At 33.3% G+C, this 18,847-nt stretch overlaps 2 protein-coding genes and 1 non-coding gene across 4 annotated transcripts; all 3 read right to left on the bottom strand.

Annotated features, from left to right (window-relative positions):
- Nucleotides 1-184: 184 nt before the first annotated feature.
- TRNAL-UAA lies at nucleotides 185-267 on the bottom strand. Its single transcript has one exon. It is a non-coding gene; the product is annotated as a tRNA-Leu (tRNA).
- Nucleotides 268-2,416: 2,149 nt separating this feature from the next.
- Nucleotides 2,417-4,190, bottom strand: LOC114187537 (S-adenosylmethionine decarboxylase proenzyme 4). The gene has a single exon (XM_028075813.1). The coding sequence runs from the start codon at nucleotides 3,763-3,765 to the stop codon at nucleotides 2,731-2,733; it is 1,035 nt and encodes a 344-aa protein (XP_027931614.1). The 5' UTR covers nucleotides 3,766-4,190; the 3' UTR covers nucleotides 2,417-2,730.
- An 8,743-nt stretch (nucleotides 4,191-12,933) lies between these two features.
- On the bottom strand, nucleotides 12,934-18,117 carry LOC114188197 (F-box/LRR-repeat protein 4-like). Of its 2 annotated transcripts, none has more exons than XM_028076756.1 (8): nucleotides 17,663-18,117; nucleotides 17,330-17,566; nucleotides 16,226-16,632; nucleotides 15,389-15,574; nucleotides 14,965-15,157; nucleotides 13,940-14,016; nucleotides 13,576-13,726; nucleotides 12,934-13,473 (listed from the first exon to the last, which is right to left on the bottom strand). In XM_028076756.1, the coding sequence occupies exons 1-8, from the start codon at nucleotides 17,927-17,929 to the stop codon at nucleotides 13,177-13,179; spliced, it is 1,815 nt and encodes a 604-aa protein (XP_027932557.1). In that variant the 5' UTR covers nucleotides 17,930-18,117; the 3' UTR covers nucleotides 12,934-13,176. The 2 variants fall into 2 exon arrangements, with proteins under 2 accessions (XP_027932557.1, XP_027932556.1); XM_028076755.1 differs by having other exon boundaries at nucleotides 17,330-17,569; nucleotides 17,663-18,114.
- Nucleotides 18,118-18,847: the final 730 nt, after the last annotated feature.

The raw sequence follows: 18,847 nt of genomic DNA, 5'->3' as shown, positions 1-18,847 counted from the left end.
ATTTAAATTCTTATAACTGTAATCACGTTATTAATATTGATAATAAATAGTTAGATCGAGTAAAGTAATATTTTAAAGAATGAAAATAGGTTGGATTACAAAATTATGATTGGCATTTATTATCATTAATCAAAATTTAAACGTGTGTTTTCAGAAGCATTAAAATTGAAAATTTTTAAAAAAGTGCTGGCTGTGGGGTTCGAACCCACGCGCACTTATATGCAGAAGATCTTAAGTCTTCCCCCTTAACCACTCGGGCAAACCAGCTCGATGAGTATATTTCTTAAACAAAGCAATTTAATATTATATTTTCTCATACCATACTTCATAAAATATATATTGTTTCTGCACGTTTAAATTTAAATTTACAAATATTATATTTTGAATACTTTTATTATTGTTCTATTTCTTATCTAATCTCAAAACATTCCTGGAAAGGAATAAAACAAAGCCCTCTAATGCTTGTAAAGTGGGCTTCATTAAAACTTTCGTTCTTTCTTTCGTATACCTCTTATTATCACTCAATTTTATTTGAAAACTCTCTTTTATATATAGATTACAATATTTTTTCATGCATTAAGAAAATAAAAATGTGTTTTTTTATCATGTATTCCAACTTAAAAACACATTTTCTCAATGAATAAAATAACCATTTGCTTCATTTTGTAAAAGTGAGTGAAAAGGAGAAAGAAAAAAAAAAAAAAAAAAGAGAAGTGAAAGTAGCAGGGTCTGGTTTAAAATAACTGAGGAATCTAATGGGCTTTTTGTGGGTACTTTGAAACTTTGTTGAAGGACCACCACTCCATGCTAATGGAGCAGAGAGTTTTTCATTTTCCAAATGTCACCAAATGTTCACTTGATTTATGTGGATTTGTTACATTTGGAAAATATTTATTGATTATAAAATTATGAAATTTGAATTAATGCTGGGAAGATGCAACGATTGTATTTTTTTTTTATTTTTTATTTTACTTTTGTTTATTTTGTCTTATATTTACGCTATAGTAAAAGGAAGTTGCATGGTGGGAGTGATATTTCACTACTAAAAAATTTTATATTTTCTATCAATTTAATTTTGAATTTTCTTTTAAAAAAAATATTTATAAATTTTCTTATAAAAAAATTGCAGAAAATTATTATCAATATTTTTTCAAAATATTTTGTATAAAACACTTTTCATAATAAATTTTTGTAAAAAATACTTACAAATTTTATAATTTTGTAAGAAATAATTATTCACAAAAGAATTATTTTTTAATTAAAATTCTTAAAAAAATAATAGAAAAAATTATTTTCTTACAAATATTTTTAATAAATTTGTAAAAAAAAATATAATATAATATGAAAACTTCTAGTAGTGTTTACGTAAATTTTAATTATTAAACTGATTAATTTATTTTATTATAATTTTACGTTTGAGTGATAAATACGTGATGCAATTGTTTAAATAAGAAATTGACGGTGAACTTGTTGACTGAAGAAAAGTTAGAGATGAGTTTTGATTTCAAATTTAGCTTTGTAATGAAACCAATTAAACCTTTCAATAAACCCGATGGAATGAACCAACCACGTTCAACTTTTTCAAACACTATAAACAACATGAAATATGTTATCTACCATATTAATATACTTAAAACCATCAATTTTTTCATCACCCTAAATATATTTAACAGTTGAACAATTAAAAAAAAAAAGACAATAACTCAATCTAAACGACTAAAGAGTCTAAAATTGTAAGAGTGAACATTGAAAAACATTTAGCCTATATATTAACCTTTCACTAAACCATTTGACCCATTCCACTAAACAAACTAAAAAACCTTACCATTTTAATACTTCATTCATTATTCTTTAATACCTATACCTCAATGTTTTTATTCTATACGATGACAAGCTCTTAAAAAATGGAATGTCCAAATAGACTGACCCAAAAAACCAACCAAACGAACCAAGACAGGTAAATAAAAATTGCGACTTAAATTAAATTATTTTATTTTTTCTTAAACCGTTTAACTTGTAACCTAAATGAACTTAGGTGAAATCGACCTTATAGACTTATTAATCAAACTTTTTTTAAAGAAGTAATAGCTATATTTTAAAATAAAATAAAATATATTTTATGAATATGTATAATAAAAGGATAGAAATTTAAACACGAGAATCACATATCCACATTCCTATATTTCTTTTATGAACAAGGCTTTTATTTTACTCTTTTTTGGATTTACATAATGTGACGCGACGAAAGGTCATGCAAAAGAAAATGTGACATATTCCACGTAAGTAAAACCCTACTACATGCATCTGCATCCTTCAAAACAGTGTGAGAAATATGAAGGGTGTGATTCAGTTGTTTAAATTTACGTATGAACAAAATGATGAGGGGTGGTTCATTTCACTGTAGGAGAGGGTAATGAAAAGATAAAAGAGACATTGTTGATGATAAACCCTAAAACAGAGAAGGAGTAAGCAAAAAAAAAGAAAGAAGATGAATATATAACCTCAAAAAAAAAGAGCACTTTTAGACCCACTAAAACATGCTAAAAAATCTGAGGCGTGACAACCCTAAGTGGGGTGCATTATCATGATCTTCCACCACTTACTATTCCAAAACCAATCCTCTGTGACTACCTCTATTCACCACCATAATAAACCAACCAATACCAATCACTTCCTGCCACATCATCACCCCTAAAATTTTCGCCTACACCCTACCGCATACTACTGCAGCTAATGTGCACTTTTCCGACGAAGCGGCGAAAACGTTTGAAACACGACACTCCCAGAATCCGGGAACTGGTCCATGGCGCAACTCCTCAACTTCATCCCCATGGGCTCCACCGCACCCGCCACCTTTCTCCAAACCTCGTTCCCCAACGACGTCGTCGACACCGACATCGTCCCCGGTCGGAAAATCTGCACCACCTTCCTCAACACGTGGACTACGTCCACGTCACTCGACCTGGACCCCACGCACTCGAAGCTCGCGTAGCTGTAACCCTCCTCCGGCGTCACGTGAATCGTCGAGTACCACTCCCCATCCATGCCGTTCATCGAGTACCCGCACGGGTCGAACGCGAAGTCGCACACCAACGCGTGCGGGTTAATCCCGTCGATCCCCGTCAGCTCCGTCATTTCCCTCCCGGCGGAGTCCCCGCTTCTGCCGTCGCCGGGAGGGCGGAAAAACCTCCCTGCGAGTAGGGGGTCGAGGTCGGTCATGCAGATTTCCAACGTGTAGTTGTGGTGGTAGAGCGCGTGGGAGTCGGTGGTGGCGGTGAAGACGTGCCAGGCGTGTGAGGATGACTTGGAGGGCATGATGGAGGCTTTTCGGAAGCACAAGGTTGGGGGGAGCGTGGCTTCTATGTAGGTGACTTCGTCGTTGAAGCTTGTGTGAGGGAAGGGCTGTGACAGAGGGAAGATGAAGGTTCCGCGAGTGTAGCGGCAGGAGGAGAGCGTGAGGCCGAGGTGGGTGTGGGCGTAGAAGATCAATGGTGTCATGGATTTGAGAAGCTGCGTGGTCCCGCACGTTTTGATTATGATCTTTGTTGGGTACACAAAGAGGCTCGATTCTGATAAGACATAAGCGTCGAAGTAGGAGTTTCCAACGGCTGAAACCACCGTGCATTGAACCTCTTGCAGCGTTTGCTGTATGCAATCAAAGTCGAGCTTTCGGAGACCCAGTTGAAGCACGGTTGGGTCGTCACCGAAGAAATGAAGCTCGAGCCGCTTCTCGAAGCCTTCGAAACCTGAGAATGCGAATGCCATTGGTGAAAAAAAAGGTAATGGTTTTTGCGTTGTTGGTGGTGAGGGAAAGGTGAGGGAAAGGAAGGAAGGTGATTTGGATTTATAGGTGTGTGAGAGTGATAAGGAAGTAGGGTTTAGAAGAGAGGTGTGAGCATGCGGGTGATGGAACCAAGAATGATGATAGTAGCCATTATGAAGTGAATACGATGATTATATGCAACAATTTTGTTATGTTTTTTTACTTCATTCTTCTCTACCTTCCTTCACAGACACCAACAACACACCACGCTCGTTAACTCATTTCTTCTTCCTTCATTGCCTCCACCCTAATCTTCTAAACATCTACGTAACTTCCAATCCTATACAACAATTGCTTTTCCAAATATTATTATTTTCTGCATCTCTTCTACCTTCTCATTCTACTCAAACTCGTAATAATAGTTTTAAATCACAATTAAACATTTAAAAGATTCACTCCCACAATCAGATCTTCTTAAAGAATCAGTTTTTAAAAGAGATTTGCTTTTCCAGATAAATCTTTTCGAGATTTGATGGCATTAGATGGTTACACTGACTACCACTCTTAAATATTTTAGTTTAACCATTTATTATTTTTATTCTTAATACGGTTTTTATATGCTTTCTTTAACAGCGGATTATCGTGGTTTAACATTTCATATAATATTTTCTACGACGTGGACTCTGGTATACAAAGTTAGTTCCGTCCCTTGCTTTGCTACTAAAAATTTAGTTCAAAGTAAAATTAATTGAATTTGAAGTTTGAACGATATGTGGGGCTAATTTGACCAGAATGATTGGTTGAACCGATGATGAAAGATGCCAGAAATAATTGTGTTGAAACCATATCATACACTTCTTTTCAGTCACAGAAACTGGAGATTTAGTAAGAGAGTTGAAGACCTTGTTCATTCAAAGGAATTTGATTTGGTGGCATTCAGCTTAAATATTTCAATGATAATTCCATTAAAACAGAGACATAATAATCATAAACCGGGGCTAGGTGTTGTATTGTTGTTCCGTTAAACAACAATTATGAGCTCTCTAGAGATAATTAATGGAGCGGTTTGATTAGAGGTCTAGTTTTTAAAAACAGGGTTAACAGAACATTTTGTGACCAAAAAGCAAAATTAGAAGTAAAAGACCCAATCACTTGGGACTCTGTTTGATATGAGCATACTCTGATGCAGATTATGGCCACTGCATAATGGAAAAGTGCAGACACCTCAGTTGATGGAGACATCTTTGTCTATTGCTGGGATAGCAAGTGTTAATTAACCAAAATCTTGACGTGCTCAAAATATCATCCATATTTGGCGTTAGAATAACAATAATTATTATTTTTCAGAGGCAGAACTATGAAGGAACAAAATGAAAAAAAAAACAAAAGAAATCAGGCGTGTCAGGTAAATAATGAAAATATCCTTGAATTGGGGAGCCCCGTACGTGAATGAAATGAAAAGCACCAGCATCATATTTATTCTTCATGCAGTTTCATGTAGCTAGGTGGCATTATCATTATTTTTCTCTAAATTAACAATTTAGTTTCTGCATTTAACAAAGCATGCATGCACACTTGTTTCTTAACCGTGTCAGCATCAAAATTAAAAACGATCCTCTTTATCCTCCAAGTGATTAGTTTTAAAACCTTGGTTCAGAAAACATCCAAATAACACTCATCATTGTGTTACTACCAAAGTTGAACATTTTCATCCTCAAAATAATTTTGGTGAATAATGGTATAACACCACCAGATGCTTATTTCTGCGTGTAGTTAACTTGTATATACACAGCTCAACAACAGTTTATGATTTTTTATCTAACCAAACCACAGATCAGACATAATAACTTGTTGGAACATAAAAGTTGAGTTGGATGATAATGTTTAACTAGTCTGACATAGAAGTAACAGTAATTTTGAAGTAAAAGGAAGTAATTAGTGGTTCATGGTCTTTTAGAGGAAGTTTTGGTAACCTGTCTCTGCCGACATGTAAAACTAACTTCTCCATCATATAGGTGGTCTCCTTGACTTTGAATTTACGAGTATTGGAGACATTATATCAGTAACAATAATTCAGCATAATCAACAATACAGAAGCTTCTCCCTGGTGTAGTAAAGACAGGTAGAATGTAGTTTTCAAATTGAAAAGAAAAGGTATGCAAAATCTAGCATACAGTACCAATACGACAGAAAGTGTATAAAGGGGAGTGAGTGAATAAAGAAACAAACTCTGAGCAGAGGAAAGGCAATGATGAAAAATTGTGAGTTAGAATCAAAAATTTTCAGTTTTAAGGGGTTGAAATGATGCAGAATGTATGTCGTCATCAATAAATCTTATGGTTGTGGCTGGCAGCCACCATAATGAGCTCAATATCCACCTCTTTGTGATGCACGCGCACTACCAAACCCAAAACACTATCTCACAACCTTATGTTCTCTCACACGCAAGCCAAACCAACCAGCCACACGCGCAACCGCACACACAAACACTGACATTGCTTCTTGCAAGAATACGTATGTTGTCACTTTCTTTGTATTCGACATACATGACACCAGTTTACAAAATATATATAAACTTCATTGTTCAATCTTTATGAATGGATTGTGTAAAATCTATAGATATACACACACCATGAAAGTGATCAACCTCAATTTTGTTTTGTTGAATAACTCTACCTAGTCTGCTGCCACCTTTTTCGCATAGGAAGTCTGAAGCGAAATCCTAGATGGAATTGTTGGGAAGGATGTTTTTTTTTTTTTTGAAAAAAGAGTGAAAAGCTAGGAGTTGAAACCCATCTTAATCTTAAAGTTTGGTCCCACTGAAAGTATAGTTACCTTTCTGAACGCCACATCTTGTTCACCCTCCACCTCATTCATTCGAAACCCATGATTGGTCCCACTATGTGCCCCCGAGACAACCACCGTGGATGACCCCACAAGGCTACACATAATCTAAACATGTGTCCCAACTTGATGGCACAACAAGGTCCATCTTTGTTTGTAGTGGTAATGAGATTTGAGGGACACGGTGTCCCCACTCAGCCCTTAACTGCAAGACAATGCCATAAGTTGCCAAGGAACAACCTGGCTTTAGCCGCCATACTTGCTTGCATGCGCAAGTTGCACCATACATGAACCCAATTGCCACACTTCCACAAATCAAACTGTTGTTGCAAATTCTTTTTTACAACACTCTACTAATGAGCATCACTGTACCATGCGCACAAAATTCCCCATAACCCTTCATCAATACCCCACCAGGCTGCAACTCAAAATTTGGAAAGGCTTCCCCTGTAATATTCATATACCATTTTTCTAAATCTGTGTACTCAATACTATATTGAATGGAATAAACTGAGTAATAGGAGCATAACATTGTATTAAGTCTTTAATAATACCCCACCTCAGGTGTTAATTGATTGTGAGACTATGATATAGTAGCAGTTCTGATCAAAGTAGAATCTTGATGATTGTATGAACATGCTTAACAAAAATTTAGGATAAGTGCATGATTAGTAATACTTTTAATTTCAGATATAGTGTTGTTGTTGTTTTGAGTTTTTGTTTTTCGTATGCGTGGTTAAATGCTTAAGTAAATAAAAATGTAGGAAAGATGATTCTTGTGCAGGATGGTTCCCACAGGAATGATTCCCAGTAGGTGGTGCTGAGATTTTTTGAAACAAACAAGACATGTCGTGAACTTTTAAGTGGGCAATCTCTTGAAAATAGAAAGTGCCCCCACAGTTAAAATAAAATATGCATGCACAATCCAATCCAAGACCTATTTTAATCGATTCTTGTGATGTTTTTAATATTAATGTGAGGCCTCGAGCAGAGGAAAACGCACATAGATTGAAATGCATTGCATAATATGATCCCATGCTCTCATACACGACACATCATTCCTCTTGTGCTTTAACCTAACCAAACCAAATCTCGTATTTGGTTTTGAAAACAAATGCATGTCTATGTTTGTGTCTGTTTTGCAAAATTGGAATCTCTGTTGATTGTTCTTGCAAGCATGATTCTCATGCGTGACCTTCTTCACCCTCTCTTGTCTCTCACCTGTCTTATTCGTCTACTTTACAATGCAAGTTTGGTGTATGTACAGGCAAAAATCCTACCCAATCATGCCCTCTTTCAACTCAATGCACCACCATAGTACTATCATCACTAAAACTCATGCACCATCTATTTTTTTTTTATTCAAATTCATTCACTAAAATCTTCATAAAAAAATTGTTAACAAAGATAATATTTTTTTTTATCAACTAATACTGAATACGGGACTTAACTCACAATCCAGTGCTATCCAACTATATTTTTTTATTTTTAACTATTATTTGTCTAAAAATATTTATACGTACAATTTGAAATTTACTTTTTATCAAAGACTAATTTGAATTACTAATGATTTTATCAAAGACCATGTTCGTACAGTTTCACTTTTTAAGGTTTAATCATGTGCTAAAAATATAGGGAGAATGATTGTATCACATGGTTGTAAGCTTAGAGAGGACTATTTACTATAATTCTATTTATTTAGAGACTGAATTGGATGAAGTAATTGCTTCAATGACAGAAAGTATACATAAATTCTGGGTGTGTAACAAAAGAATGATCTGTAATGTGTGATATTCTGGTTTACATGGTGAAAAAGATAAGATGCAAGATTGAAATAGTGCATCTCTTTGAAGTAACTTTGGGGTGTGTTAAAAGATGTCTTACCCCTGTAACTAGCCTAGCAACTGTAACGTCTGAATCTGGTTTTCGTTCTGCAAGCATGCATTGTTGGAATCATTGTATTCTTGTGCTCATTTTTTGCTATTTCTCTAATCCACCGCTATAACTTGATTCATTCAAAAGCAATGCCATCTGCAACCTCTGTTACAATGCTTTTCTGTTACATCTCAACTTCACTAATTTAAGAATAGCAGAGTTACCGAGAAGAACTAGTTAATGCATTTATTAAATGTTGGATAATAAAAGTATTGAAAAAACAAAATTAGAGATGTCAAATTCATTCATTTTAGAGGTACAGAACTTGTTAAATCCTACATCTTTTTTCTCGTATCAGTTCCCAAAACATTCATGAAATACTTCTTGCAAAACTACATTTTCATTTTTCATTCTCAAAACAATTTTCGCATCGTAGATATTTGTAATATTTTTTAGAGCTGGGAAAATAGGTTGGAATCTGCGAGTTAATCCGGCCCACCACAAGTTCAGGTTGGATTGGGTTGAAATTTTTTTACAAATTTTAATATGGGTTGATTTTTTATCCGGCTCACTTAGAACCCGACTCATCCGAGTTGAATCCGTGGTGAGCGGACCAACCTGCAAATAAAGGATCACACAAATGGTTTTTGTTAAGTTGGATTTTACATTTGAGTCATATTAGGTTGTTTCTTTTTAGCCAACACATAGATAATTTGTATTTTTATGATTTTGGTTTGTATTTGGATTGTACTAAAGTTCATTTAGATTTTAATTAGAATTATAATTTAGTTTTGATTGAAAAAAAATTTATCATTTTAATTAAGTGAATTCGTGAGCCAACCCATTTAACTCATCAATCTGTGATGGGTCGGGTCAGGTTTGAATTTCTCTGACTCACTAATAACTGAATCGGATTGAGTTGACTCACTAATGATCAATCTGTAATAGGTTGAACCAGATTTTCCATTTAACTTTAGATAATTAGTGTTAATCAAGTTTAATGTGGTGAGATTATTGCGTGAGTGAAAATTCAATTTTAACTAAAAAAATGTATACTTCAAATATTATAAAAGTAGGTTTGTTCTTATATCACCCTCCCCAATCATGACAGAATCTCAGAAAGCTGGAGACAATAATAGCCATTTTTCTTCGAAATCTAGCTATTTTGCTTCCTGCAAGAAAGTTCTTCAGCATTAACCCTCAATCTTTATAAATAAGCTTTAACTCAATATAAGCCTAATTCTAATTAATTAACTTATCATTTACTACTGTTTAACCAGCTTATGAATACCCAACTACTACTCTTAGTGGAATCTGAGCAACTGCTGACATAAACATGCTGTCATTCCAACTGTTAAAGCTACACTTTGCTAGGTAGCAAGAGATCATAAATATATATATATATATATATATATATATATATATATATATATTCTTTCTCTAATTTGTGTAAAAAAAATATTCTTGTTTAGTTAAATAATAACAAATTGACATATCTTTATATTTATTTCTGTTTGGTTTTGACTAGGTTCATTAAGTTGGCTATTAAAGGCTTATGTAGATTTTTTTTGGCCAGATAATTAAAAGTGATAGAGAAATTATTTATTTCACATCTGTTTTGTATACATCAGATTTCATCATTTTTGTTTTTAATGAACGTTTTTTATTCCTTTTTTTTTTCATTATATATTAGCTACAATTTGACGCGTGTTATAGCATGGTATTTGGGTTCATCGACGATTTTAATATATTATTTTAATTATATAATTATATGATGACATGATATTAAATTTAATAATGTTTAATTGCGTCTAGTACAGTGACATTAATTTTGTTTGCGGTTTTTATCTTTTAGAACTGTTTAGTAAAAAATTTTATTAAAATTAAAATAAATTTTAGTAAATAAAAATTGATAACAATTAATATATCACATAATCCCAATAAAAGACGGGTTAAGTATGTCGAAATAACAAAGAAAATTGGAATTCTCTCCTTTTTGTTGATTATAACAAATTAATTTGTAAGATAAACTTTGGATAATTTTCTTAACAAATTTGATTTTTTTTTAAATTCGAAAAAAAAAATTGCATCTGGCCCAATGAATGTCAGTCTTCGTATCAGATTCCTATTATTTTTAAAATTTAAAAGAATAAATGAGTTACATAAAATTTTATTTACAATTAATATTGGTCGTGGTTTTGGTCGCTGGAAATTTGAATGAAAAAAAGTGGTACACAGTATTAAACTCTTTTTTTATTAAAGGAAACAAGACAAAGAATTAAGGGGTTCTAAAAAGTGAAAAAGTAAAACAAATGTTTCTACAAGTTAATTTTAATTTATAATTTATTTTATATGAATATTTTTTTAAAGTTTGTCGGTCATGTCTTAAATCAAGTAATAAACTCTCCACAGTAGTATAAGTATGTGAAATCAATTAAATCCTAATTTTACGGAAAATTGCATAATACCATGCTGAATTGCTGGTAAATATAAAACATTTATGATATAACTAAACAACAAATGAAATTATTAAAAACAATAATTAATTACAAAATAAAAAATGGTTGTCACAGTTATTAAAAAATATGAGATTTGGTATCTGTTTGAATCACAAGCCAATGGATTGATCTGAAGCACTTGATGATGATGTGATGGGTTGAGGCATGTTTGGATGGCCATCATGTTCCCTATGCTTCAATCCATTATATGTTTATTTATTCAACTTTCTTCATCCCTCACTCCAACTTATTCCCAACATCCTTAATTTCTAGGTTTCACACAAGCCTAAATCTCTTGGACATTGAAAAGGTCTTAACAACATTGTTAATAATATCTACCCCTCCTATGTTTTATATTATATTGCAAAATTAGAGTACCTATACCATGATCTTATGCTTCAATTTTTAATGTACAAAAGAAGTAGCCACTAGGTCTTCTTAAAAATCAATTGAATAGTTTGGCATGCGCATAATATAAATTAGATATCCTAAATTGAAATCATAACACAAACTCTCTCATTTCTTTGTTTGTTTCTATTTGTTTTCACGCGTTAAATTTTATTGAAAACTTGATGTTAACTGAAAAAAAAGTTATTTTATTATATATACATAAAATAAATTTTATTTTATAAGATGATTTGTAATTATTAGTTAGAGTTAAATTTACTCTTGTAATATTGTATTAAAATTGGTTTTATCAAGATTTGTTAAATTTGTCGAACTATTATGTGTTGGACATTCTAGATAAAAAAAAAGGTATTTATTTTTCAAATCGATTTTATAAATTTAAACACAATTTTTAATAAATTTGTTGGGCTTTAGTTGATAGCTGTCTCAAAATGTATGGCATGCTTTAAAAACCACGAGCTTTTGCTGCGAACTTTTCTCTGCTAAGATTCTGTATGTCCCAACAAGAACATAAATAAATAAAAAAAGTAATTAAGAATATAGATGATAGCAACAACATATATTGGGGAAAACAAATATGCATTAAGAATTGTTTAGAGCTGTCTGTAAGGATTGATACCAAGATTAGGAGAGGAGTGAATCTTAATATAGATATGGATATTATAAAAGTGCTATAAAGTTGATGTCTTATGAGTATATTACTTATACACAACGTGACGTGAATAATGTTTGCATCCTACTGGGGTCACTCACTCAGTTTACAATTAATGGATGTATCAATAAAACTATTCAGGTTAGGTTGCCACACTCATTAGGTTGCATTTTATATTTCTCTAAACTTTCACAACTTTCATGTCTAATAAACATGCAAGATTGAAACAACTAGTTTTCAAAACAAGCATATACCATCTTCAAGAAGACAGAAAAAGATATTATTTAGACCCCAAATTTTCATGTCCTTCTGTGAAAGCACATCGTATAATAACTCTATACTTTATAATTAAACCCTATCTTAAAAAGATTGTTGGGGTTTTGGAGGATGTAGAAAACCTAAAGGAATAGATTTGAGATATGGAATGAAATTGATGATATCAAAAAGCACAAGATTGGCTGTAGGGATGAGCTCACCCAAAAATAAAATGTAAAAAACCCGTTCTCTTTTTCAAAATTTTCAAATTTCACCCTTTTATCAATTTTTCTTACTTAGAATTCTTAAGTTTTTCATTCTATCATTTAAAGTTTATGATAGAGTATTAGATTTGCTGTATGGCATGATTTTAAAGGTTTCAATTGATATCAGGATTTTAAGGTGAGATATTTCAAATGAAAACGATGTTCTATTAAGATCAATCTCGAGTACAATAAAGTTTAAATTGATCCAATCAATTTAATATGTTGAAATTGTGTAGAGTAGAAATTATAGCTTTTCATTCAATAAATGATTGCCATAAGTTAAAAAATGAGACAAGAATTAAAACTGCAAGAGAAAATTTTAAAAACTAACGTCATAAAAAAATTATAAAGAATAGAATTGAAAAACAAATATTACAAAAAACTAGAAATATATCTAGATTCAACTTGTCATTTTGGAAATAAACAATACAAAGAGTCATGATATTTCTTCAACTATATATACAAACACACATAAATCAAGTTACTAAAAGCATCACTTGTTTATCTAAGGCTATCAATTCCTACATCTTCAGTCTCCTATGAAGTCACGAGTGTAACTGTTGTATGAGCATATGTACAAGAAATACTATGATATGCATATATACGGAAGAAGATCTAAAGGTCCACACACAAGTAGGAAATGACTGAACCAGCTCGGCGCTTTGTACGTTGGCTAACCTTCCACTTCTCAACAAGGACCTTCCTTATGTTGGGGCAGCTAGAAACCACGGTGGCCACACCAACTGAAGTTATACCAGAACAATAAACCATGTGGCATGACTCGAGCATTGTGCAACTTTTCACAAGATGGGCTAGCCCAACATCTGTTATTTGTCGGCAGTGTGAGAGTACTATTTCTTTCAGCAAAGGACAGTGTTCTCCCACTTCAGCCATAGCCATGTCACCCAAATTCTGCAGTTACAGAGCAACACAATTACGCAAAGGGGAAGAAAAGCAAGGCAAATAAGTAGCAAGACTTATTTAGCGTATAGAATGAGAGATATCAATACACACCTGCAATACACTCACGTCCAAGTAACAGAGTTGAGGGCACCCCCTTGCAATGGCTACCACTCCAGCATCTCCAATCTGATGGCAACCACTAACATTAAGATAATGAAGGGAACAGCCCTCAGCTATGGCAACAAGGGCCCCATCACCCACCCTGGTAATTTAACAGAGTGGTTAAGGTAGACATCATCCAAGACGAACAATACCGAAAATATTCAAATGTAAACTTGAGCTTGCAAGTGAATGCCAAAGAAACAACAGAAGAAAAGATGAAATACAAATTCCCAAACATCAAAGTAGTAGAACAAATATACATGAAGATTTATGCTCAGAGGGAGAATAAATAAAGCTGTGACTAAGGTTTTACCTATCACAGAATCGAATGCTGAGATCTGTTAGCAACTTGCAGTTCTCGCCCACAGCAATGATCCCCTTGCTCCCAATCTAATAAATGGAGGGAAAAAAGAAGGAACACAAGGAGAAAGGACGAAAATGTCATAAACTTATAAAGAAATATAGAGTCAACAGTAAAAATAATTGGCTTTACACTGGATGCATAATAGAGATTCATGTAAATCAAGTATTACACCACTTTCATATACTTCTACATCCTTCACAAGGTGCCATATTATCGTGTGAGGGGGATGAGGGGGCTAGAGTTGGTGTGTAGCATGTAAATAGTGCCATACTAAAAGTCAAAATAACAAGGTGCAACTTGGTTAAAATGGTAAAGCACCAGAAACACAACAAGGCATAATGAAAATTCTCTAAAAGATTGCTTCAAAAATCTATGATACAATGCCGTCTGTCCCCTATCTTAGACAAACCAGATATTTATGGCTTAAAATCCAAAAGAAGAAAAAAAAAAAAAAAAGCGGTCATCAAATTATCAAGGAACGTTGAAGAAAGCACCGCAAAAGGAAGTGACCAGAGTAACAAAAGAAATTCCTCTTTTCCCTTTTTTTAATTAAATGGAGCGCGCGCCGGGGGGGGGGGGGGGGGGGGGGGGATCGGAGAATTAATTGCTTTTGACTTTAAAATACCAAGTTTTGTATACAGAAATGTTTTTTTGGATTGTGCTAATGACTAAAGATAAAATACTTTTGAATGTAATTCCCCCAAGAGAACCAAAGAATATTTTTAAATTTTAAATATTATAATAATGACGAAGTTGTAGTGGAAACATGTGTAATGTATGCTAGTATTAATGCTGATTCAAATGACCCAAAGCAATTATTCTAGGTTACAAGATGCAGAATTTTGAAAGTGAGACATCCAAAACAAAAATACAATAAAATAAAATAACAATAAAATCAATTTGATGCCAAAATTGAAATTACACATACAGAATGGTCATTTAGTGAGGAAAACCAACATAAATGCAGAAAGTACCTCATAACAACGACGGATATGAAGTTTCTTTAGATTCTTGCAGCCACTAGCTATTCCACACATGGCTTCATCTCCAATACTTGAGCAATCTACCAAGTGAAGCGCTTGCAAGTATTTGCACCCCTGTCCAATTTGGAGAAGGCCAGCATCACCAATTCTTTGGCAGTAAAGTAATGCTAATTCTGACAGATGCCTGTGCAGTAGAAAGTAGAATTTATACATGCAAGAACACCCAACACACCACAAGATTATTCAACTATAATTACAGACGTTGAATAGAGAAACATAAAATAAGTTTCTTTGTTCTAAAACATTTTCCCAACTCCCTATGCTGATTCTTCGATGTGGAGTTTGTTGCACACATGAGTTATAGTACACACATCTATAACATTTTAGGGAACTTAGATTAGTGAAAAAAACGTACTGGCAAGATTTTCCAACAGATTCTAGCCCCAAAGTTCCAATATTGTGGCATCCATTCACTTCAAGATGAGTGAGTTCCTTGCAGCCAGTAGCAATTGCTTCCAAACCCTTATCACTTAGGAAATAGCAATCACTTAAAGTCAAGTTCTTTAACTTCTTACATCCTTTCCCAATTGCACACAAACCCCTGAATGTAGATATTATAAAACGAAAAATTATTACTAACTAAACAAAAAAAATGAAAGAATTAATATTGGAACCCAAAATTAATAATTAGAGGCAAGGAAAAAGATTGAAAGTTTGCAGTTCATACTACTTTAAGGGTCATGTAAAAGGAACAGTAAAAAGAATTACAAAAGCAACCAAGTCTCACCCCATTAGATGAGTTTGGCAACACGGATCAAATGACAACATTGGATCTTAATAAAAAATAGAATTTAAAAAAAAAAAAAAAACATAAAAAATTGTTTCAATGGATCTTTTGAATTGATCAACTCAAAAAATGGTTGGTAAAGTTTTAGCACAAGAAAGAAATATGCAATTTGCACTATGCCTGGTGCATGTGTCTTTTTTGTGAATTTAACCGTAGTCAAATCAAGCAGATCCTGAAAAAGCAATGATGAGAAAGCAGTTAACTTATTAATAAATCTAAAAAACTATATTGAGCCAATTACTCCAAAGACAAACCACTAATCAAATCTGCAAATAGTTGATCAAGTCTTAACACAACAAAGAAATATTCAATATTTGCTATGCTCAATGAATGTGATCTTTTTGTGAATTCAACCATAGTCAGATGAAGCAAACCCAGCAAAGCAATGATTAGAAAGAAACTTACTTATCAGTAAATCTCTGAAAACTGTATAGAGCTAATATCTCCAAAGACAAACAACTAACTCCCACAACTTTCAACGCATCATCTGTTAGATTAATACATTGTAGCTTTAGAACTTTCAAATGTGGACATCCTCTAATCACAGAAAGCAGCCCTTTATTGTGGATGAACTCGGAATCCAATGACAAGGTCTCTAGAGATCTGCAGTGTAATCCCACAGCTTCCATTGAAATGTCGGTTATTTTCGCACAAGCTGCCACTCCAATAGATTTTAGCGAATTTCCCACACCCAACGCTAATTCAACCAAACCCGTGTCAGTCAAGCCTTCACAGAAACGCAGATTCAAATCTTCAAGATGCTTGCAACACTGTCCAATAGCAGCCAAACCTTGATCTCCAACATAACAACCCTATAGGAAAATCTCGTGAATTAAAATGACGAGTATGCATCACTCACGCCAAACTACTCGTAGTTGTAGATATTAATATAGTGACAAGGAAATTGATGCACAAAAAGGAAAAAAAAAAAGGCGTTGGTATCTCCAATTGCAATGCTTCACAGGAAATTCACTTTAATCCACTAGCTTCAATAAAATGAGAAAAAATATATTAGATTTTCCATATTACAGGAAGTTAGAGGATATTTTAATGTATTTGATTTAGCAACATCGATATTACTTTCGATTGAGTCTCGGTTTCAAGACAAATATATGTATGCAGTCGCAAGCATATCACAAGCAAAATTTATCCAAGTTGAAGGAGCCAAACGGTGAGCCAAACTTAGCCTATGGGCCTGTTTGGATACAAGCGCTTCTGAGAGCTTCTCCACCGGAAATAATAAGCTTTTTTTTGTTTCTCTGTAAAACAAACTTCTCAACAGCTCTTAAAACACTTCTAACTCTGTATCCAACCGAGCTCTAAACATTCATTTCAAAGCGATTGTATACTCATAACACATAACAAGGTCAAGGCTTAAACACTATAAGTTCAGACCGAGTAAATAAAATATTGCAAAAAAAAAAAACATACAAACCGTGACAAAAACAATTGAAACCGCGAACGAAAATCCAATCAGCTAGAGAACAAAAAAGAAGAGTAAATAAATACCTGCAAATCCAAGGACTTCAAAGAAATGCATTTTCTCGCTAGCGATGACAATCCCTCGCTGGTGACGTTAGAACACCAGATTAACCTAAGCTTCTCGAGTTTGGGAAAGCCATCGGCGAGAGCAGACAATCCAGAATCAGACAAACAGAGCGAATCGAAATCGCTCTGATCAGAGGAAGAGCCGTCAGACACATAATGCAGCTTCAGCGCGGAATTCTCGCTCGCCCGTCTTCTCCCCTGCTAAAAAAAATAAACAAAAAGGATCAGAGAAAGGAAAATTAAGAATAGAGAAGGGAGATGTTGGGAACGAAGTGAGAGAGGAATATGACTGACGAAGTGAGTTGGGATCGAAACGGAGAGTCTCTCATCGATGTGGACGGTGGTGACGTTGGAGAAACGTGCCGCGAGGAGGTGAACAAAGAGGTCCGGGGAGCCGGAGGCGCCGATGCGGATGGCGGCGCGTGTGAGGCGCTCGAGACGGAGCCAGCGCGTGCAGACGAGGGAACACGCGTCGCGACTGGATTTGGAGTCGAGGCGGCGGAAGATCTCGATGAGTAACTCGTCCGGGAGCAGGGTGTTAATCCAATTGTGGCCTCGCATCGAACCGCACCGTTTTTGATTATTCAGATTGACGAGGTTGTAGGAGGCGAATAGTAGATCCAGTGGCGTTCCTTATGGTTTTGATATGGTTATGGAGTTTGGTTTTGTGTGGGTGATATATTAACCCTTGTTTTCCTCTGTCTTTCCATTTTATTTTGTTATCTTCTCATTGGTTGCAGTCATCCAAAACTTCTCCCTACCCTTGAACATGACAAGGAAACTGTCTTTCACCCTTAAATAATCATTTTCACTGTCCAAATAAGATATTTATTACAATTATCACGTTATTATTGTGAGGTTTTTACGTTTTTCTATAGAAAGAATTAATTATTGTAATAATTATTAAAAGTAATTATCTCTTAAATATTTATAAATTATTTAAATTTTAAAAATAGTAATTAAAAAGATAAAATTAAAAAAACAAGAAGTATATATAATTATAATATAATTATGGATAAATAATAGTTGTAATATAAAAAATCTGATAAGTAATATTATTAAATATTTTTATTATGAGTAATATTTTATAAATAGTTATCAAAATTATAAAAAAATAATTATTTTATAATGAGTAATATTTGAAATAAAAAAATTATTAGAATGATAAAATTGAAAATAACTTTTTTATTATCAATAACTATCAAAATTTAAAAAAAAAAGTAATTATTAAAAGGGTAAAATTAAAAAATAAAAGATTTATAATTTTTTTATATATAATAATATATTTGAATTAAAAATAAGCAGCTATTAAAATGATAAAATTATAAAAATAGTATTTTATTATGTAATTTTTTTATTTATAAAAAATTGATTAAATTTAATAAAAGTAACTCTAAAAAATTATATATACTACTAAAAGATAATCCTAATGAGATATAACTCATTGCTTCTTGTTATTAATGAGAATCCTCTCATTTT

This window comes from Vigna unguiculata, chromosome 6 (genome assembly GCF_004118075.2).
Source record: "Vigna unguiculata cultivar IT97K-499-35 chromosome 6, ASM411807v1, whole genome shotgun sequence".
Lineage (NCBI taxonomy): Eukaryota > Viridiplantae > Streptophyta > Magnoliopsida > Fabales > Fabaceae > Vigna > Vigna unguiculata.
Note: the sequence above shows the minus strand (reverse complement) of the source record. Positions and strands in the feature narration are given on the sequence as shown.

Excerpts from the sequence above, each read along its gene's own strand:
- LOC114187537 (XM_028075813.1), bottom strand. The coding sequence starts at position 3,765 with ATGGCATTCGCATTCTCAGGTTTCGAAGGCTTCGAGAAGCGGCTCGAG.
- LOC114188197 (XM_028076755.1), bottom strand. The coding sequence starts at position 17,929 with ATGCGAGGCCACAATTGGATTAACACCCTGCTCCCGGACGAGTTACTC. Across the intron at positions 14,017-14,964 it reads ATATCCGTCGTTGTTATGAG|ATTGGGAGCAAGGGGATCAT; the intron begins GTACTTTCTGCA and ends TCCATTTATTAG. Across the intron at positions 13,474-13,575 it reads TGGACGTGAGTGTATTGCAG|AATTTGGGTGACATGGCTAT; the intron begins GTGTGTATTGAT and ends CTGTAACTGCAG.